Source organism: Pogoniulus pusillus, chromosome 30 (genome assembly GCF_015220805.1).
Source record: "Pogoniulus pusillus isolate bPogPus1 chromosome 30, bPogPus1.pri, whole genome shotgun sequence".
Classification (NCBI taxonomy): domain Eukaryota; kingdom Metazoa; phylum Chordata; class Aves; order Piciformes; family Lybiidae; genus Pogoniulus; species Pogoniulus pusillus.
The window spans coordinates 13,830,722-13,852,485 of NC_087293.1; the positions used below are offsets into that span (position 1 = coordinate 13,830,722).

Sequence of the window (21,764 nt, forward strand, 5' to 3'; positions counted from 1 at the left end):
GCTGTGTGAGCTTCTGCAGGTTGCCCTGAAGGCACTGGAAGCAGTCAGCACAGTGATTCAGGTGCTGGCCTCCTTGGAAGTAAAGATGTGTTTGATGGAGATCTTGGCACAAACAATGTGGATGCCACAAGCCTGGAACACCACTATGCATTTAGCTGATAGCAGCTCTTGCCCACAGTGGAGCTGCAGCTGGTAGGAGACACTGGAGACAAGCAGCTGCTGTCTGCTGTTTGTGCTACCACTCACCTCCATGGCACCGAGCACCTTGACAAGGGCTTACATGCAAACATGCAAAGGCTTGTTCCAGAGCAGATTTTCCTTATCTGCACTGATCCAGACAACTCAATTTAGATCCTGACAAGATGGCAGCAAGCCCAGAATGTGCTCTTCCGTTCTGCCAACTGAATTTCCAGATAAACTAGGAATTATGCAAGGAATCTTGTCCTCAGAAGATCTGGGGATCTGCATGTGGTGTCAGGCTAAGGTGCCTCTGCACCTCCCTGTTCAGTCACAGTGCAGATCTCGGTTACTTTGCACAGAGAAGGAAGAAGATTGTGTTTGAATTCTTTTTGCTTATGTAGCCATCAAGCTAATTTTTGAAGCATGTTAAGAGCAGAGCTGCTTTAGAGAGCAGACTTTTGCTGAAACAATCACAATGTCAGACATACCTGCTGACAAGAGCTTTGTTCTGTGGGTTGTAAAGAGTTTGGGACTTGACTGGGGTCAATCCTGCTGTCTTAAGTCATCTCTTTGTCTTTCTAGCAGCTGCCCTGGTTCCTGGTGATGTACAGGCTAGGTTGTGACTGCTCTAGCTCAGCTGCTTTGGAGCTGGAGCAGTTTTGACTGGTTGACTTACTTGTGACAAATCTGTCATTTAGCTGCTCAGTCCTGGCCAGTGTCCTCTACAGACACTGTTCAGACAAGCAGTCACTGGCGTGGCTGTGTCACAGCATAAGAGACTCACTCTGCTGCTCCAGAAACCCCTGAGCTACAGAGCAGAAGGATATCTTTCAGAAGAGTGTATTCCTCCAGAAGGAGGGGGTTCTTACTAGGGTTCACAACTGGAGGTGAGGTAATAGGCAGGGCTATATTTCAAGCAAGTATCACTTCCACCACAACAAATCTTTTTCTTCCAGCAAGAGTACTTTACCGTGTATTTTAGAGAGACTGTTAGTGACTTGGATCTTGTCATGTTTCCCTTGTATACAGACAAGTGTGGCAATATATAACCCTTCAGACCAGGTAAAAGCTGTCAGCTGTTACAGAGAACTGATCTCAGTCTGTACTTTCCTCTTTCCCAGGAGATTGAAACCTCCGAGCCTTGCAGCTGCATCCACCTGACCACTTACAGCATTATCATTGGAACCAACAAGTTCTATGAGATTGAGATGAAGCAGTACACGCTGGAGGGTAGGAGACATCTCCTGAGGAACACACTGTGTGGCTCCACAAATTCTTTTGGTGGGGCTTTTTTAGAGCAGTGTAGGAAAGCAGGTTGGTGCTGATGGAGCTGCTGCTCTCCATTCTCTTTGCAGAGTTTCTGGATAAAAATGACCACACTTTGGCCTCTGCTGTGTTCGCTGCTTCCACCAACAGTTTTCCAGTCAGTATCATCCAAGTGAACCCAGCAGGGCAGAGGGAGGAGTATCTGCTGTGTTTCCACGGTAGGTGTGTGGTGTGGTTGTTAGAGTTGTGTTGCAAGTGCTCTCTGCTCTGTGAACCATCAGAACAGTACCCAAGTCCTGTTGTAAAGGAGAAATGAACAGAGGTGACTTTCTAGTTCCTGTAACAGAGTCGTTGGAGCCTGTGACTCTAAAAGCCCTGAAGAGCTGTGGCTGCTGGTTTGAGCAGCAGATGCAGAGGACACTAGCACTAAAATAGCACTTTCTGATCTTGCCTGCTGAGGAGCCTTTGGTCAGCTCACTCCTGGGTTAAAAGCTTCCCAAGCCTGTAGCTCAGTTGCCAGGTGTAGGCATCTGTGCCTGGAGGGAAGGGAGATTGCAGTGGCTGTGCCAACAGGTGCTGGATTATCCTGGTAATACCTTCAAGGTTTCCAATCTTCAGCTTTATTGTCTGGTTCCGTACAGACAGATGAGAGCTTTTCATCTTGTGATGATGTAAGAAGGTGTGAGTTTTTTCATTTAGCTGCTTTTGTTGGCCCTCTGGGATAGCATCAGGGAAACAAAGAGAGACTTTAAAAGCTCACTAAAGTAGCGTTGGGCTAGCAGCAGCAGGAGTCCTGTAGTCTTCCCAGCTATAGATTATTTCTTCTTTACCTGAAGAGCTACAGAGACCTAGAAGCGCAGGAGCTCTTCCTCCAGAAGGCACTCCCACATCTACCCAGTTTCACATCAATTAAAATCATCCACGGCACTCAGGGATTTGCAGCTCAGTGAGCACCCAGTTGCTGCTAATGAGCCCAAGTTGCCTTTGTCCTTTCAAAATCAAAGGAATGAAATTCAGCTGCGTGCTCATGACATGACTTCTCTTGGCAGAGTTTGGTGTCTTTGTGGATTCCTATGGGAGACGCAGTAGGACAGACGACCTGAAATGGAATCGCCTGCCCTTAGCTTTTGGTAGGTGCTGAGGGAAATTCACTTGGATTATGGCAGTTACTGAAAGCAGGAAGCACCCCTCTAGGACAGATATTCTTCACTCAGCACTTCCATTTCATCTTCCCTCTCCTGACTCTCTCAGAAACTGGAGATCTCCCCATGATTTAAGATGTAAATAATAAATAAATGGAAATGGAAAACCTTTGGAAGTGCTGAAGAAAACTGAACAGCTGAGGACAAAGAAACCCTGGGTTTATTTCTTTAACATTTCCCAGCCTGGCAGTGACTGAACTGGCCAGTGGAACTTTTAATGATGCTTGGAGGTTTCTGAAGTAGTCAAGAATTCATGTCACTGTGGTTCCCACAGGCCTTTCCCACAGCCTAATGGGATTCTGTTCATTTAAGTCAGCTTTTGATGCCTTTTTCATGATACTTTGGTTAGTCAAATTCTTGAGATACAGTTTCAAAGCAACAATTCTTTCAGCTCCTATCTCCCTCCTAGTTCCAGTGTCTGTGCCTTACTACAGAAAATATGTTCCCTCCATTCCCCCCCGGGGCTGTGAGGCTCTCTGCTGCTCACTGGAGTTTTTCAGAAGTTTTTAACAGAGAATTTTATGTTGTGTTTCTCCTGCCTTTGTGGTGCTCCTCCAGCCTACAGGGAGCCCTATCTGTTTGTGACCCACTTCAATTCCCTGGAAGTCATTGAGATTCAGGCACGAGCTTCTCTAGGGTGAGTTGTTCTCTTTGGATTGCTTTGAACAGCGTGAGCTGGAGTTGTGTCCTTGCCAGGAAAAGGTACTGTGTGGTCATTGTAAAGGCTTGTTCTGCAATTTTACCCAGAACTCCTGCGCGAGCCCACTTGGAGATACCAAATCCGCGGTACCTAGGGCCTGCAATTTCATCTGGAGCAATCTACTTGGCCTCCTCCTACCAAGACAAATTAAGGGTGATCTGCTGTAAGGGCAATTTAGTGAAGGAGACCAACAATGAGCAGCAGCAGCAGCAGCACCACAGAGGATCTTCTGCTACACGCAGGTATGGTGAATTCAGTGCCTTAGGGGTCCTGTGTGCTTCGTAAACAAACCTGGCTCTAAGTGGCTTTTCCCTCTGTGTTGTGGGATGCCCTTGTTCATAGAATTAGTCAGAGTTGGAAGGGATCACAAGGAGCAGCCAGTTCAACCCCCCCTGCCATGGGCAGGGACACCCTACTCTAGATCAGCCTGGCCAGAGCCTCATCCAGCCTGGCCTTAAACACCTCCAGACGTGGGGCCTCAACCACCTCCATGGGCAACCCATTCCAGTCTCTTGCCACTCACGGTGAAGAATTTCCTCCTTGTGTCCAGCCTGTTCTGTTCTTGGAGATGGAGGCTGGCATCAGCCAGTTGCTGTAACGCTGGAAAGGGGCAAAGAGCAGAGTCAACGGTGCTTCAAAAGCCAAAGGGAAAGAAACATTCACTCTGTAGCAGTATCTGGGTAGTCTCCTCCACAAATGCTTTGTGGCCTTCAGCTGGTTTATCTTTACAGTGTGGCGTAGCTGTGACTTCAAAGCTAGGTGACCTTACACACAGATGATAGGACACTCAACATGGATTGACTGAAACAATCTCTCAAGCAAAAAGCCTCTTCCTCTTAAATTATGAGCATGCCTTAGGGAGCTGGCACTGCGGAGGGTGAAATGCTCTTTTTCTGCTCAGCAGAGCAGTGATACTTCAGACAGCTGAATCAATTCTGGAAATGGTGAAACTGAGGGTCATAGCTCATTCTTTCCTGGCCCTGAGCATCCTGGAGCTGATGAAGAGTTTGTGTGTGAAAAGGCACACACCAGGTGGTAGTGTGCATGGGGAGGTACTGCTGAAGTGTGCCAGCGGGGAGCTGTCTGCTCCATTACCGAGCCTTAGCCAGCGACTGACCGAGGCACTTGGCTGGTGTGGCTGATGTGACAGACACTCAGCTGCCAGCAAATCTCTGCTCTTTCCATCTTGGCTCAGGGGAGTCTGATGCTTTTCACCTGAACACTGCTGGTGTTTGGGGCAGTTACATTTCTGCAGCAGACAATGTAACGTGAGGTTTTTGTCGCTCAGCGGTTCGCGTCCATTATTTTTGAATGACAGCAGCCCTAACAAGAGAGGTCCTCCCACATACAACGAGCACATAACCAAGCGGGTAGCGTCCAGCCCAGGACCACCAGAAGGCCCAAGCCACCCTCGAGAACCAAGCACACCGCACCGGTACCGCGAGGGCAGGACGGAGCTGCGGAGGGACAAGTCACCTGGGCGACCTCTGGAGAGGGAGAAGTCTCCTGGACGGCTTCTGAGCACCCGCAGAGAGAGGTCCCCTGGAAGACTGTTCGACGAGAGCAGCCGAGGCAGAATGCCTGGGAGCGGGGCTAGAACTCCTATTGCTCAAGTCAATAAGGTAAGGCAGGAGCCTGGAGAGCTTTTTCTGTTCTGCTGGTACTGTAAAGTCCAAGAGCAAAGGAAATCTCCCATCCTGCCCCTCAGCTTCCACTGCGCCTTAGCATACAGGGTATAGCTCACTGGCTCTGTGTACACCTTCCCTTGTGCTGCTTCTGCTGCCACAAAAGCAGCTTTGCTCTGAAACAGGATCAGGTCCTCCAGATCTGAAAGCAAAGGTGCCTTTACCAGCAGAAATCAAGTTAGTGAGGGTTTGCAGGTGGCAATATCTGGAGAAAGGAAGCTGAGAGCCTGTTGTGCTGGGAGTGATTCTCCTTGTGCTTGCCTTTGCCAGTGGTATTAGAGTTCTGCCCTACAAGTGGGCCAGCAAAGGACACTGACTCAGCCACAGCACTTGAATGCTGCTGCTGGCACCTCTGCATGTGTGAGAAAAAGATATGCCATATGCTAACTCTTGTTTTATTTCCCTGCCAGGTCTGGGACCAGTCTTCAGTGTAAGTCTCAGCTAGACAAAGTTACTCATCTTGACCTGCAGGAAAAAAAAAGGAACTACACTGAGTATATGCACTCCCCACGCCTGCTGCCCAGCTACCACCACAGCGCTGCTGGGCCAACGCTCGCTCTGCGGCGGGAGGGTGATGCTTCTGAAGATTGTTGGCATCTCAGTTAATTTCTCTGCACTTTCCTGCACTCCTGTTTTTGCACTTTGTACTACTGTTACTCTTTCAAGCAGTTCATGAACTTTTTGTATTCACTTTAGTCCCTTAGTAGTTCATCAAGGAAATTAAGCGGGACTGGAGTCCCACCCCAGGTCTTTTCTGTGGTTAGCACCCCTTAGCAGATCCTAGTTGTGAGATGTGCTGGGAATCCCTCATGGCCTGGAAAAAGAAGGGCCAAGGTGAGTGAGTCTCGATAGAAGGTGCGAGTGGATGTTCTCTAGAGAACACAAGAAAAATTACTTCTGGTTAGTCTGTTCACCTGCCACTTCTGAAAGTTATTTTGTTCTCGTTCAAATTGTTCTAGAGCAGCTCTGATGGGGAGGGAAGAATCCGGCTTTAAACGAGCCCACGTGCCCGGCCCCGAGACAAAGTGCATTACCTATATAAAGCTGCTGGGGTGTAAGACTTTATCCAGGTCTTCTGCATGACAGTTCACTGCATGCTGCTGCACCATCACTGGCTGCTCTCTCCTTTTAGGTTGCTTTGCTGAGTAGTGTATTGTACCTCACTTGTAAATTAACTGAAACCTTTAGATTACGCTGCAAAATAACTGTTAATTACTCTGGAAAATTGGCAAGGAAGAGTTAAGGAGCCTTATTCTATGACAAGAGTTACAGCCAGGCTTGTGTTCTCCTCTCAGCACTGACCACAGTCCTGACAGAGGAGCTGCCCAGGGCGGGCTCTTCCCGTGGTCTGTAACCTGTCCTACAATAAGCACCAGGTGCCACAGCACGAGAGGACACTCAGTGACCAGCTGCTGCGGGTGCTGCCACCTTCGCCTTGCTGCTGCCCGCCTGACCTCCAGCCTTTTCTTGCTTCCTATTCTCTTTTGCTGTGAACATGGGGCAGAGAGCAAATGATTTTCAAAGCAGGTTTTGACCATTCAGTCTGCACTAGCAACCAAGTGAACCACCATGTTCTTTACAAGAGCAAAACTGCAGCCAATCTTCCCTTGGCGACACTTAAACTCCTGCTAGTCCCTCGCAAGCCTGTGCTAACCTGTCCTAGAAACCCATCACCAATGCCTTGTCGGTGTCCTTCGGCGAGTCTCATGAGTAGCCTATTCCCTTCTCTTGTCTGTTGTTGGGTTGGTTTAGGTCAGATGACTTGGCAGGAAACCTGCTGAAAGTTTTTTGTCTCCTGGTCACTGAGATCAAGTCTTTAAAATCTTTGCATCTCATGGAAGATCTTCAAGACCTCAAAGGGGCTTGTGGAGTCCTGGAAGTGTCTCTCTCTCTTGTGTCTTGTTTGTGAAATGCTTCCTGCTATAGAAACAGCTCCAAGGACTGTACATATTTCCAAGAATCTTTATATTCGTAACAAAAGGGAACTGAATTGGTTTCTACTTTTTTATTGTAAACTGTGCGTTTTTCAACACTTAGCTTTTTTGGTTTAATGGTGGTTGTGGACAGCCATCGCCAGACACTGGAGGGGCCTCAGCTTAGTCCTCCTTGCTCCCATGAAGAAATATTGTAACATTAACTTGCAACTGAAGCTTGTTAGCATAAATGAGGTTTTAGGTCTCTAAAAGTACAGGATTTTTCTTCATTACCTTTTTATTATTGACAAGGGAGGGAACCAGAGGGACAGTTCAAAGCTCCACCTGGAAAGTATTGAACTTTGTTGTTGAACAATAACCAAATAAAACAAATAACTATCTTGACTGGCATGGTGACATGGACGCTTCCTTCTGTTAGAGTGACCCTCAGCCATCCCTCCAGCCCCAGCCCCAGGGAGAGGCTGCTTCATCTAGAGGTGTCAGAGCCTACCAAAGAGCCAACCCTGATGGCATTTAGCATTCTCCAGTCACTATGCCCTCAACAAGTAACAGAAGTGGCTGCAGGAGAACAAAGCATATGCACACAGACTGCAACAGGTGCATTTGCCCAAGCACTCTACCAGAGCAGCGGTCAGCTGCTAACACCCACAGCTAAATTCTGCCCTTGCATACCCAACTAGTGAGATGGGGAGAGGTGAGAGACCTGTGAGTATCTGGGACAGCAGTCTCACCCTGGTAAATGACCCACACAGCTGGACCTGGAACAAACACACACCTTGATTAACACTAGTGTGAGCTAAGGACAGGCTTGGGATTTACCCCAGCAGTGGCCTGGCAGCAGAGCGGCCAGAGCCAGTGACCCATCCCATCGCTGTACCATGCTGGTGCTTTTATTAAGGCCTGACAGCTGCAACTATGAAAACCAACAGTGACAAACCCAGCCAGATCCAGTACAACCTGCAGAGTTCCTGTACATCTTAACTTACTTACACCTGCTGGGAAAACTTGCTAGATCAGACTTAAATGTAAATACATCTATTTTTAACTGAACCAGTTTTTACAGGGTCTGAAGTATTCTTTCACAGGAAGAGGTTTTTAATATTCACACTGCTGCCTACAGTAGCTTAATTTGTCCTCCTACTGTTGAGTGTTTTTGGTTCTGTGCACATACCCACCCCCTTACCCTTGATAAAGGGCTTGTTGGAGGCTGTGGGGGTGGGTTACTAATAGCTCCTCTTACATTTTGGTCTACATGACATTCCTCATGAAATGCTCTACATGAAACCCAAGCTGCTTGACTTATCTCTTGTGCCTACTATCTGATGTATATGATGAAATGCTAACTTGTTCAGTGTTCCTTTATTTCTCTTTTACTGTGCACAAAGACTACTTATTTAAGCTCATTGTTGCAGTCCTATGATGCATGATCAGAATTGTAACAAAACTAAAATAATCCAGAAACTGGTGGAGTAAAAAAAAAAAAGAGAGAAAAGAAGCATCTATTGAGCCTTTTGATTCCCAAGAACCCTGCACCAATCCACCCTTGGCCTGACCACCACACACTGGGGGAGTTCAGGGGAACAGGGAGAGCAGGGGCCTCCTCCTAGCTGTGCTGTAGATGCAGAAGCTAAAAGCTTACTCAGAAGCCCCAAAGTGGCTCTAACAAAAGTCTCTGCCTCTATCTAAAAAAAAAGAAAGTGTGCTCCTAGCAACAGCCAGGAATAAACATAACAGCACAGACTGAGCTGTGGGTGGGGAATGTAAGTGAGCTAATAAATCCAACTCTTGATCCAGCTTTTTGCCTATGGAGGGATTTAATTCATCCCCTTACACTAAGGGAACACAGCCTAATCAAATTCATTCACCTCTCAAGCAAGAAGCAGCCTAGCATTAAAAAAAAGAACCCAGAAAGCTTCCCCCCAAACCCCCCCAAACCCACCCCACAGCAAAAAACCAAGCCCACCAGCTTACCTCTTCTTCCTTCCAGGAACTCCTGCTGCTGTGCCCGCTGAAGAGAACGGTTCTGGGCGCAGAGGAGGGGCTGCGGCTTACTTGGAAGCAGGTTGTTGCTCCTGGGAGGTGATGGTTGAGGCCACAGGTGCCAGGGAACCTTACACCTCGGCCACTCCCCCTGCCTGGGAGAGGCCCCCGGACAGCAGCTGCCCTCACTCACTCCAACAGCAGACAGGTGGAAGTGATCACAGTGTTAATTACTCTCATGAGCAGCAGGGCACAAAGCCTGGTGAGCCCTTCACTGCTTTCTGAGGCAAACAAGGCGGTTTTGGGGCCGCAGAAGCGAATGGTGCAGTGCTGGCTGCAACCCCTGTACCAAGCACTCTATGACATAGCCACAGGCTGCAAGTTAGGAAAGAAGCAAACACTTTCTACCAAATAATTAGTGCTGTCCTGTGGTTCCACCAGAGCAGCACTGATGGAAAGCCTGCAGGGAGTGAGTCAGGGTGGGAAAAAATCCACACAGCTTAGCAAAACCATTAATGAGCCCAAGTCCATCAATGCTGCCCTGCCTGGGCTCCATTTCTTCACTTTCAGCTTCAGTCTTTGCTTTGTTAAAAAGTCTATTTTGCAACTGGAAAAAAAATCCCAAACATTAAGCTAGGTTTAAGCTCCTCTTTAGTGTCTAGCAAAAAGAATAATTCCAGGCTACTCAAGTAAGAAACCTGTGCTAGCATTTCCCTGCTGCCACTGAAGCAGCTCAGCGGCCTCACCACATGAGGTCTGCTGCCAGTGCATGCTCACAGCTACATTCCTCTGAACACAGATGGAAAAAAGAATCCCTTGCACCACTTGCTTGCCTTCCAGCTGCTGACACTTTTCCTACCAGCCACTTCTCACCAAAAGCCCTCTCCCAGTGGGGTTCCGTAGACTGTGAGCTGTGCTGGGCACCCTGCAGCTCCTTCTGCACAAACACCCAGCTGCTGTCACCGAGCCACTCCAGCCAAAGCCATCCTGTTGGTTAACTGCGACTCTCCAACCTGCTCTCCCTGCTGCTTCTGAGCCAGCTTCGGTTTCCACCCTGACACAGCCAGCTCACGTTCAAAGGAACCTCCGCGCTCCCGGCAAGGCACACAGGGTTCCTGCAGGGACCAGCACTGAGCCTCTTTCCCACCTTCCTCCCCAGCCAGCTTTTTCAGGTGCTAACAATGTAGCCTGACAGCACACACAGCCACACCCAACCTGCATGGGAGAAAGGCTTGAAACAAAAGGTCTGCTGGAAAAGCAGCAGAAGCTTAAGGCCCATTCCAAGCTTAGCCCCGAGGAACTGCTGGCTGGAGCCTGTGAGCAGCGGCACTCCTGCCTGTAACTTGCACATCAGAACTACACTCAGTGCCTCTCTCCAGCGACTAACCACAAGCTGACAAAATGGTTCAAGCTGCATCACTGACTGAAAAGCTTTCACCTGTGAACGAAATGCACCGAGGCAGCAAACCACAAGCAGACAAGCCCAGTTAGAAACAGGGAACGACTTGAGGCAGCAGAGGTGCCTGCAGCTGGAAGGGCAATAACAGAGCAAGTCAGGGACTTTTCTTGAAAACCTTTTATTTGTTTCTAAAGAGGCTGCAAACAAAAGCGAGTCTGAGCTCAGAATACCAAATCCTAGCCCTAGCACAGAAGGAAGAGTTTTCAGAGAAAACCATTGCACTAGACCCAGCTCTACACAGCTACTCAGGTATTGCAACAGGGCTGGTGAACAGATCTGAGGATGGCAAACCACCCTGCCACTGGGGCTGCTCCCACTGACCGCTGCCTGACGCAGTTCTCTTCCCTGCTCAGGCTCCTCACTGGTTTGTCCAACCTGCTGCTCTTCCCCCCAGTCAGAGGGTGCTGGTTGTCATTGGCACAGTCACTGGCACTCTCAGGCACCAAAAAAACAAAAGAGGGAAGGACTCTGTGTGTCACCTCCCGAGCTGGTTCTGCCAGGGCAGGCCCGAGCCACACTGGCAGTGCTTTTGCATTAACGTTGCATTTGGTTTGGGATGAAACAGGCTGTGAGCAGCAACAACTATCTCTTAGCAAATACAAACAGACCACAGAGTGGCAGATGCCCACAGCCCTGGCTGCCCTGGAGTGCAGCACTGCTGTGCCCAGCAGGCTGCTGCTGCTCATGCAAAGGGGCAAGTTGGCCACGGGGACACAAGTGACTTGGTCACCTGCAGGCTGGTCACTGAAAAACTAATCCCTAAACTGGGCACTTTGGTTTCCTTACAGCTACTGAGCCCAGCTTAAGGAAGAGCTCATTGGTGACAAGAGGAGATGCTGGTTTCAAAAAGCAGATTAGTGCTGCACACACCTGTGACTTACAGACCCCCAGCCACTAGAACAATTGTCTTTACCAGAAATTCCACAGAGGAAAAAGTTGTGTTTCAGTTCTCATGAAGAGAAAAACTACAGAGCTGTTCACAGCAGAAACAGTGCCCTCAGGCCACTGTAACATACAAACGAGCTTGTGGGCGAGTGTGTCGCAGAGTTCACCTCGCAAAGGCTGCTACAAAAGGTTCATCAATGGTCACACTTATTTCAGTGCCTCGGGTTTGGAGCTTGCTACTGAAATAATTGTGCTTGATGAGTTAGGAAAGCAGTGGCAGGTTGGCTTTTGCTGAGCATTGAGCTCAAGATTCCACAAGAATCCTGAACTTCCTAGGCTCTGGGCTGCCTTGCTGATCACCTGCAGCTGCAGGTCTTTACTCTGTTGCCGCCCCCACACTTTTCAGCCTAATTAAACTGCTGGCTTTCTGCCTGAGCTGACAGGTGGCACTGAAGCCTTTGCCGCCTGCATAGTTGCCACAAAGCTGCCATCTCCAAGTACTTCCACGGTGGGACTGGAAAAATAAGGCAAATCTAGGAGAACCAGGAAGTCTCAGAAACAATGTGAAATCAGAGTTCCTTTGCTACAGCACAGAGCAGAAGTACATTTGGTTAAGAGAAGGATGTCTTTCTGAGACTGCACTGGCCCAGAACGATTGGTCCCAAGCTACTCTGATGCTCATATTGGCTTGTAGAGCAAAGTAGTCACATACTTCTTCTTGTAGCGATGTGTAGCACTAAGCACCATCACTCCATCCTACAGGAGATGGGAGACAAGTGAGCATTTGACACGGTTATCTGAAAGCTACAGGTGTGAAGTGCATGCCCTGGCCTCTCACCTTGATAGAAAGTGCGTAGAGGTGGTTCAGCATGACGTGGTTGGGTTCAGGGAGCAGAGCAGGATCGCACTGGAACAGGGAGAAAGGGAGACAATGTGAAAGCAGCAGAGCTCTCAGCCTGCTCACCCGGCTGCTGGGTGATAAACTGCATCTAGCCATGCCCTCGGGCACATCACACTGCTGCTCCTGCTGAGCCCCTCCGCAAACACAGACCAGGCTGAACCCCTCTGCAGCCTCACCGGCATCCCGAAACAGACCTCAGTGACTTCTGATTTGCTGCTGACATCTGAACAGTGCTGCAGGGGGAAGAGGAGGGCTGCTGGGAGTGAAGTCGCCAGCAAGTTTTGCACTTTGAATCAAGCAGAACAATAAATTTACTTCAGCTCAGACTCCTCTGGGCAGATCCATTAGGGAAAGTACCAAGACAGTAACTACCCCAAAGTACTCAGATTTGCCCCTCAGGGCTGCTACTCAGCAAAACAAAGGAAGGTACTCACAGAAATGCCTGTGTCCTTGTTCAGGATGACCTGCAGCAGGTGGGGAGGAAGAATAGGTGGTGACTTAAAGCGCTCCTCTGACTTACACACATAGGGCTCCTGGTGGTAGGGTCCTGGAGGTGAACTTGACAGCTCTGCCAGAAAGATGTGAAATATTTATTCTTAAACAGCCTGCGAGGACATCTGCTCTCTCTAGCTATGCTGTCATCAGTACTCAAAGTGGATTTCCACATCCAGAAATCCATGGCCAAAAGAAATCAATGGCACCTAAGTACAAGAACTGCAGCAGGCGATGCAGAGCCAGAGGATCGGTCACTGCCCAAGCGGTGATTTAAGATGCCCAAGGTCTGTCTGACTGGAGACTAGCTAGGAAGATGGGGGAGGTGGAAGTTCTGAGGACTCTGCTGCATCCCAGAACTTCACTGTCATGGCTGCCCAGCACTTCTCCAGCAAATGCTTCATAGCAAACCTCCAAGGGAAGCACTAAACACACAGCACCCCCGTACACAAGGCAGGGATTGCTCCCATGCAAGGACAGGGTAATAAAAAGGCTCTTTGGAGTCTGAAGCAATACACATCAAAGGTGGTTACAGCCTGTGCTGGGAAAGCATCTGCTGGAATCTCCTTCTGGCTTCTTGTGGCATCCAAGTCTCACACATCAGAGACCCCCTCTGAAAAAGACTTTGTCCAGGGGAGAGCTGCACAGAGCAAAACCCAACCAAATGCACCTCTGCCTCAGATTCAGAGGACATGTCTTGGGGGAGATCTAAGGTACTCTACCAGCTGTGGTCTCCATCCCTACAAAGGTCTGCACAGAATAGATGGCAAGGCTGATCTCAGAGGTGACTCAAGCTCAATCTTACCTCTCTCCTGTTACACTAAGATAGGAAACTTAAGGCAAAAATATCACCTTGGTAAGCGAGAGGATGTGACACCTTCCTGAGCCTGTGTAGCACTGCCAAGGTGTGCCTAACTGCTGCCTCTTAACATGCAGCTTCTGATCACCTCATCAGGAAAAGGCTGTCAGCATTGATTTGAAGTTGTAAGGCAGAGACTGAAGCACCACTGCATGACCACATCCAGCCACCTCACACCAGACAGGCAGCCAAGCAGCTGTTAAGCCCCCATGGCTTCCTCTTAACCAGACCTCTAGCGACCTGTGCTGCTCTCTCTCAGGTCTCTGAACCTCCACTTCATGCACTCCACATTTTTCCTTTCTGCATTTGTGACTCCTGCACACGCCCAGGGGCCTGACAAAAGCAGGGATTCATCTGTACTGGAGCTTTAAGCCCAGATGAAAAAGAAGATGGAATCTGTACCAGCTCAGAAAGGTGTTGCCATGAGCAGTAAGCTCCTACCAGACACATCTGAACACTTCTGGGAGTCCACCATCAAAGCGTCGAACACTTCGAAGTCTGTTTTCTTCACCTGTATGATGTTGTTGACAGTCCCCAGCTGGCTGGTTACTACTGGCTGGGAAGAAACAAGAGGCAGAAGTCAGAATAAAGAGCCTTGCAGGGCTATTGGACTCTCAAAAGCCCCTCAGCACTAGCAGGAGTGCTGTTTGCTTTTAAAGCATGCTAGCACTGGATAGGCAAAGGCTGACCATTGCCCACTCTCAGCTTAAGAGCAGGTGCAGGGCTGAGGGGTGGATGGCAGTGGGAGCAGCACTCAAAGTCTTGAGATCAGGTCTGGGTAAAGCTAACAGTGACAACACAAGGGGCTAAGATTTACTTATGGCTTCTGCAGGGCTTTCAGAACCAGGCTAAGACCTGCAGGGCCTGCTGTAGGGCCAGGTGTGGTGGGTATTGCTGGTTTACTACCAAAGCAAAGCCTGGAGTCCAAGGCAGGGGGTTCCAAAAGCTTGGTTTACTGCAGGGAAAATTCTGTGGGATTCTGCAAGGCTTGCAAAGGAGACTGGAACCAGCAGCTGTGAGGACTGCTGAAGCAGACAGGGACTGCTGGGCAGCCTGTGGTTAAAGCTCCTTTCATAGCAGAGGGGAAAGAAAAGGCCTGGTAGATTTTGGCACCATTACTGGACCATGAAAATACCTAGAGCAGCAACAGCATCATTCTGGCACAGACAGCAAGTACAGCTCAGAGATCTGGGCTGTCAGCAATGCTGCACAGCTTTAAAAGACACTCTGGCACTAGACAAGAAAAGTTCAGTGCCTCTGACAAGCCAATACCTGGGAGACTGTCACCTGTTTGTTCCAGGCCCTCCTACCCTTTGAGGCCATCAGCCTGCTGCCTAGGCCAGCAGGGATCAGCAATGTCTCTCCTGCCAGCTAAACCAGTCAGTCTCTGTTGTGAACTCCTCTCTGAAAGGCCAGCTACTGGCAGAGAAAGGCCAGGTCCTGCTCTTCAGATGCCTCAGTGCACACACACAGAGGGAGTGGAAGAAAACCTTACCTCAGAAGGATCATGTGTCCACTGCCCGTCCACAAAGAACTTGTACTGGTGCTCTCCTTCTGGCAGGTCCAGGATGGCCACGAAGTTATTGTGACTGGAATTCAAGACAAACAGTCAGGCCTGAAACATTGTGAAGAGCTGATGGGCTGTGACAAACGCTGTGACACAGAATGCAAGGCCTCCTGAGCAAGCAGAAGCTTGGGGAGAGAATGTCAGGGAATCTCCTGCAAACTAAAGGTGAAGAATCGAGTTAAGGTAGCTGCCAGTGACCATCTTCTCTGTCACAGTCAGTCAGTCCCTACACAATCAGAACTAGCATCCACACTCCTGACATCAAGGAATCAGCACTGAGCTTTTGTAAAGTCAGCCTCACATCTTCATCTTACCTCATTTTACCTGTGAGACTCCTGTTAATGGAACATGATCAGCTCACTCCCCTCTCCTTGCCATCAGAAATTGCATTTCACAAATGCTCATAAAAGAATGAGCAATGGCCAGAGGATGAAAGCTGCAACTCAATACTCCCAAGTTACTTTGGGTCTCAGTGGCTGCTGCTTGGTAATTCTGATACTGCTCTGCCATGAACTTCCTGTGAAGTCTTTAGCAGCATCTCGAAGCAGCTGAGAAAGGGCTGATGCAGTGTGAGCAGGTCCAACAGGCCACACACCAGCAGCATCTCTATGAATCTCCGAGCCTCTCTTCACTTCTTCCTTCTCAGGGAAGGAGCACAGGCATGCTACCACAGACCTGGGCTTCAAACTTCAGTCTGGAATGATGAGCTTTTTGACTTAGGCAAATCTGATTCAGTAACACAATCTTATCCAGCCTCCAAGCAGGCCCAAGCAGCTCCTCTGCCAGCACACCCAACCTGACAAGAGACAGACCTGCCTTTTTTTGACTATTATTATTGGCAAAGAGACATTTTTGTCCTGCTTCCAGATTCATTTCATCATTTCCCACCTCCCAGGCTTTCTACTCAGAGTATGACAGAGCTACACCAGTGCCCCATTGGTCTTTCTGCCAGCTCCACTCTCAGTAATTTATTTCACATCTTTCATGCACAGAACAACCCTCCCATAGTCCTTCCCCAGGCCACCACGTCCCTCCCTCCAGCTTCTTAAGGAGTGAAGACACTTCTGCAACAGTGACAGTGCAGGCAGCCACTCAGTGAGCTGAGAAACACCAGGAACTGGCAGGAGACCAATCTCTCCTGGATATGTCACTGCTGACAGAGAGCAGGCCTCAGGGCAACAGCAAAGCTCAGGCTCTGCCATCCATTAAGTCCTGACTTTTCGGAAAGCATTGGTCAGGGGCAGCATTAACACAGCTCCAGAACTCTCTGGCAGGAAGAAGCAGTGGGCACCTTAGCACAGATTTGTTTTCTCATTCATGTTTACCAGCAGGCATCCCAGGCTCAGTTTCCTAAGCAGAAACTGGTCTCTGAGGTGGGCAAAAGCCAATGATATGGGAAGAAAGTAGACAGGCCATCAGAGACACTGCTTCAAACCAGCTTCACCTTACATACCCTGACTCTGGCCCAGACTCTGCAGGAAGGCTGTGCCCAGTGAACAAATCCCCCCTTCAAAACTGACACACAGCTCAGCTCTTCCTGTGCTCTCCAAGCATCAAAAAGTCACCTTCTCACCAAGGCCCTGAGGAGAGCAGCAGGACAGTGGCAAACCTGGGCATGACACCAATCCACCAGCTGATCACCTTCCTCACTGCCCTAACCATTCCCAGGCCATGGGGAATACTCCCAGCAGAGCAGCAGCAGTTTATTACCTCCTTGTCAGAGGAATTTTACTCCAGTTGTTGAAGGATCCAGATAAGTAGACTTCTTTTCCCCCTCCAGTCCAGCGAAACACTGTTGGTCGAGCTTGAGTGGGGGTTTTATCATTCACTTCCAGATCTTGCTGCCAAGCCAGAAATTCTTCTTTCTCCAATGGAGCCTACAAGCACAATTCAAAGGGAATTCTTTCCTGGCAGACTGAACCTTTACTATACTGAAGGCATTTTTGAGCTCAGGCATGAAATAAGTCTAGAAATAGTCTTTGTCAGGTGGAGATCAGAAACTGTGCACTTCCAGATGCTGTTCACAAGTTCATTTAGACAAATTCTGCAAAGATGTTAAAGTCCTCCAAATCTGCAGAAAGTGTGGGAGGCAAAATAACCCCCACAGGCCAAATGAGGTTCAAGAGAAATCGACTTGAGAACCCCTCTAGCCTGAATCAGGTTCAAAAGAAATTGACTTGAGCTCACAAGTTTTCAAGATACACTGAGAGAGAGAAAGACAAAGAAGAAATACACCTAAGAAGCATTTAGATTGCACAAATATTATAGGCACAACATTCACAGTTGGCAGAATGATGAGACTGAACAAGGCTAAGCACAGGGCTCTACACTTTGGCCACAACAACAAACCCAAGCAGTGCTACAGGCTAGGGACAGAGTGGTGGAGAGCAGCCAGGCAGAGGGATCTGGGGGTGCTGGTAGATAGGAGCTGAACATGAGCCAGTGGCCAGGAGAGCCAATGGCATCCTGGCCTGGCTCAGGAGCAGTGTGGCCAGCAGGACAAGGGAGGTTCTTCTGCCCCTGTGCTCAGCACTGCTCAGGCCACACCTTAAGTGCTGTGTCCAGTTCTGGGCTCCTCAATTCAAGAGAGACATTGAGGTACTGGAAGGTGTCCTGAGAAGGGCATCAAGGCTGATCTTTGATCACATTGGGTGATTCTGTGCTCCATGACCTCCCTGGGCAGCCTGTACCAGTGTCTCACCACTCTCACTGGAAAAAAGCTTCTTCCTAACATCCAGTTTAAATCTTCTCTTTTCCAGTTTAAACCTCCCCTCTGCCAGTTGAAACCCATTACTCCTCGTCCTGTCATTACAAGACCTTGCAAACAGTCCCTCCCCAGCCCTCCCTTAGGCCCACTTGAGATACTAGAAGGCCACTACACCGTCTCCTGGAAGCCTTCTCTCCTCCAGGCTGAACAGCAGTGTGCTACCTCTGCTAAGCCTGGGAAGCAGGGAGGTGGTTTTGTGCATAACTTCAGTGACAGAACCACTGCAAGCTGCCACCAGCATCCCAACTGGTCAGCATTTCCGACTTCCAACAGCCAGGAGAATCAAGCAGCAGTACCTTCATTTCCTCTGAATGGAACAAGTCTGCATCTTCAGGGCTGTCCATTAAGATCTTTGGTCTGTCACCCTCTTTTGTACTGATGGCTCCTCCTGAGCTGTCCCCTCGAGATGTCTTATGGCCATGACGCTCCAGCCCAGCTCGCTCGCTGCTTGTGTTCCCCATTTTTAAGGACCTAAAAGCACAATTGCAAAGCAGATCAGCATGTGTGCTTCTGAAGCCACAGCACCAGCAGGCAGGGAGGCAGGCAGGCTCATTGCTAGACCTGGGCTCTCCTTCTGAGTTCAGAAGTCTAAGGAACTTGACTAACCCAAACCGATGCCATCTTAAAGCCAGATCACGCTCAGAACACAGACAACAAACAGCAAATGTTTGCTGTCCTTGATAATGTGCTCCAGACAGCATCTACCCTTGCATCTCTGTAAGACTCAGCTGCTCCAAAACTTGCCCAAGCAAATGTTTGCTGTCCTTGATAATGTGCTCCAGACAGCATCTACCCTAGCACCTCTGCAAGACTCAGCTGCTCCAAAACTTGACCAAGCCAATGTTTGCTGTCCTTGATAATGTGCTCCAGACAGCATCTACCCTTGCACCTCTGCAAGACTCAGCTGCTCCAAAACTTGACCAAGCCAATGTTTGCTGTCCTTGATAATGTGCTCCAGACAGCATCTACCCTAGCACCTCTGTAAGACTCAGCTGCTCCAAAACTTGCCCAAGCAAATGTTTGCTGTCCTTGATAATGTGCTCCAGACAGCATCTACCCTAGCACCTCTGTAAGACTCAGCTGCTCCAAAAGCTGACCAAGCAGGTCTATCTGTCACTGCAGCACACTGGTACTCCTTCTTCCCAAGATCAGTGCTTGTTCCTCTCTCTTCTGTCCTGTGTCTGTCCTGTTCTATCACATCAGTTGAGACATCAGTAAAAGCTCCTGGCAGAGTGCTTCAAAAGCAGTCTACTAGAACTGTGACCTCACTACAAAGTGGTAGCAGCACCATCCCTGGAGGTGTTCAAGAGGAGACTGGATGGGGCACTTAGTGCCATGGTCTGGTTGACTGGATAGGGCTGGGTGCTAGGTTGGACTGGATGAGCTTGGAGGTCTCTTCCAACCTGGTTGATTCTATGATTCTATGGCATCCTGCTGAGCACCCTTGTGCTCTAAAGCATGAGCAGCACAGTTCCCCTGCTTCCTTCATCCTCTGCTTTTCTCTGGCAGAGGCCTGCAGTGGAAGAAACACAGCACTTCCCCCCGCTCCGCAGCGCACAGCCACGGGCTGAGAGCAGGCGGCTGGATGCGCATGCCGCATCCCACCTGAGAGAGGGCTTACAGGGGAAGAGCAGCAGCGGAGATGTGGCCAAGAGGGATGTGTGGAGCCCTGGAACGGCACAACCGGGGCCTGCAGGGCTGCCATGGGATGTTACCCTGGCTCCTGAAACTCAGCTTACAGACGCTGCCCAACTTCCAACCGTGCCGATCGCAGCTCAGCAACAACCCGAAGCCTGTCCCAGCCTGCATGGCTCAAGTAACTGAAGAAGACAGTAAGTACCCAGCTTAAAAGCGCGATAAAACAACAAGCCTGCGGTGTGTAAGCGTTAAGCGGCTGCCTGACCCTGCCGCAGCTTGAAGCGTTCAGTGCCCTCGTTCGACAGCTGATTCTGCCAGCCAGGCTCTGAGCAGGCCAGAACGAGACCCCAGAGCCGCCGGAGCTCCCTCAGCACACGCTCCTGCCGCATCCACCGAGCCGACTCACGCCGCGATGTGGGCAGCAGCTCCCGGTGCGACCCCCGCCGCCCGCCTGCCCTCCCCGGCCGAGCACAGCGGCAGCCGGCGTGGCTCCCCGCAAGCACCCAGGACCGCGTTACGAAGGTGCCCAGGGCTACAGCCGCACGGCACCGGCACCCCCGCGCACCGGGGCCGGGACCGCTCGCTCCCCACACGCTCTGCAAACCCCGAGCGGCGCCGGCGCACCGCAGCCGCCGTCCTCATAGCAACCCGGCCCGCCCCCACCGTTCCCGTCGCAACCGCACTGTCCTCGCCTCGCCACCCGCCCTTGCTCCTGCCCGGCTGCCCGGGAGGTCCCCGCACCGCCCGGCCCCGTGTCCCGCCGCCGGCACCCACCGCCTGCCGCCAGAGCCCGCCGCGGCGCCTCCACTGCCGCCGCGCCGCTTCCGCTTCCGCCCGCCGCGCACCGCGATGAGGCCCGGAGGGAACCCGAGCCCGGCGCGCAGGTTCCGCCGCGGGCAGGCGGCCCCAGGCCCTGCAGCGGCCGCAGAGCGTCCCTGGGGGGCTGAGGAGCCTGCGGCAGGCTCCCGCGGCAGGCTCTGCCCGCGCTGGGGTCACCGGGGCTGTTCCACACCGGTTCATGTGGCCGCTACAGTGTGTCGGAGGCCCGAGGCTAGCAAGGAGCGCGGCGGCTCCTTACCTGCCTTCGGGGCTGCTTTCTCCGAGCGGCCACCGCGGGGAAGCTTTGGGTCTGCTCTGCAGCTGAGTGAGCTCCGGGACGCTGGGGCCGGCACTGAAGGCATTTCCCGCTTGGGGAGACTGCAGCGGGAGGCTGAACGCTAGGGGCTGAGAGCAGGCTGCGAGCCGCCAGCGCAGGGCTGGCTCATGGAGTCAGCCAGGTTGGAAGAGAGCTCAAAGCTCATCCAGCCCAGCCTAGCTCCCAGCCCTATGCAGTCAACCAGACCATGGCACTAAGTGCCCCAGCCAGGCTTGGCTTCAGCACCTCCAGGCATGGACACTCCACCACCTCCCTGGGCAGCCCAGCCTCCTCTGGGGGGGCACTGAGGGGGATTTAAGTCCTTAACTGCTGTGTCCCCAATAAAGTTACGCTCATCTGTATTTCTTTCACATCCTCCTCTGCGCGTTCCTGATTACAGGGGCTCGCTTCACCCTGTGCTCCTCAGCAGCTGTCGCTGTCTGTCTTCTCCTGCGCTCAGAGCTGCGAAGCTGGGAGCGCTGCGGGTCCTGGGCTCAGCGCTCCTTTACAAGGCAGTCGCTGGGTGTTTTCTTTAGCCAGTCCCAGCAGCCTGCAGGCAGACAGAAGGATTGCTGCCGAGCTCAGCTGTATCCCCGTGCCATGCTGTTAGCTGTGGGCAGAGCCCTGCCGGGATGGATGCGCTGTGCCTCGCTGGCTGCCCGCCCCAGCGCGCCCTGAGGAGCGGCTGCTGCTGCTCTGCCGTGGGTGGGAGCCTTGGCACAGGACAGCCTGCTGCAGGCTGGCAGGGCAATGCATGTGGGCAGCTCTTCCCCAGCCCCTGCCCAGCAGTCAATCCTGCTGTCAAACACAGCTGCTAGCCTGCTGTTCCACGCAGCTCAGCAGCCTCCTGGGCTTTGTCTCCCAGCTCCATTGCTCTCTTCTCCGCTGGCTGCGGGAACGAGTCTGGGCTGGGTGCAGGCATTGCTCAGTGTAAAGGTCTGGGCACTGGTCTGGGCTGGGTGCAGGCATTGATCAGTGTAAAGGTCTGGGCACTGGTCTGGGCTGGGTGCAGGCATTGCTCAGTGTAAAGGTCTGGGCACTGGTCTGGGCTGGGTGCAGGCATTGCTCAGTGTAAAGGTCTGGGCACTGGTCTGGGCTGGGTGCAAGCATTGAT

At 51.1% G+C, this 21,764-nt stretch overlaps 2 protein-coding genes across 10 annotated transcripts in view; one reads left to right on the forward strand and one right to left on the reverse strand.

Annotated features, from left to right (window-relative positions):
* CIT (citron rho-interacting serine/threonine kinase) overlaps positions 1-7,351 on the forward strand; it is a 116,856-nt gene extending 109,505 nt beyond the window's left edge. For 4 of the 9 annotated variants that reach the window (XM_064169062.1, XM_064169069.1, XM_064169070.1 and 1 more), the window contains 7 exons: positions 1,302-1,410; positions 1,536-1,664; positions 2,496-2,576; positions 3,207-3,285; positions 3,396-3,590; positions 4,637-4,970; positions 5,444-7,351. In XM_064169062.1, the coding sequence (XP_064025132.1) occupies positions 1,302-1,410; positions 1,536-1,664; positions 2,496-2,576; positions 3,207-3,285; positions 3,396-3,590; positions 4,637-4,970; positions 5,444-5,467 (951 nt within the window). In that variant the 3' untranslated portion in view covers positions 5,468-7,351. The remainder of the gene's footprint in view (positions 1-1,301; positions 1,411-1,535; positions 1,665-2,495; positions 2,577-3,206; positions 3,286-3,395; positions 3,591-4,636; positions 4,971-5,443) is intronic. The other 5 variants (XM_064169064.1, XM_064169067.1, XM_064169071.1 and 2 more) reach the window with 2 other exon arrangements.
* A 3,157-nt stretch (positions 7,352-10,508) lies between these two features.
* PRKAB1 (protein kinase AMP-activated non-catalytic subunit beta 1) lies at positions 10,509-20,342 on the reverse strand. The gene is made up of 8 exons (XM_064169073.1): positions 20,290-20,342; positions 18,174-18,348; positions 16,821-16,987; positions 15,039-15,132; positions 13,985-14,099; positions 12,627-12,760; positions 12,130-12,198; positions 10,509-12,047 (listed from the first exon to the last, which is right to left on the reverse strand). Exons 2-8 carry the CDS (start codon positions 18,336-18,338, stop codon positions 11,970-11,972), a joined length of 822 nt encoding a protein of 273 aa, XP_064025143.1. The 5' UTR covers positions 18,339-18,348; positions 20,290-20,342; the 3' UTR covers positions 10,509-11,969.
* Between the last annotated feature and the right edge of the window lie 1,422 nt (positions 20,343-21,764).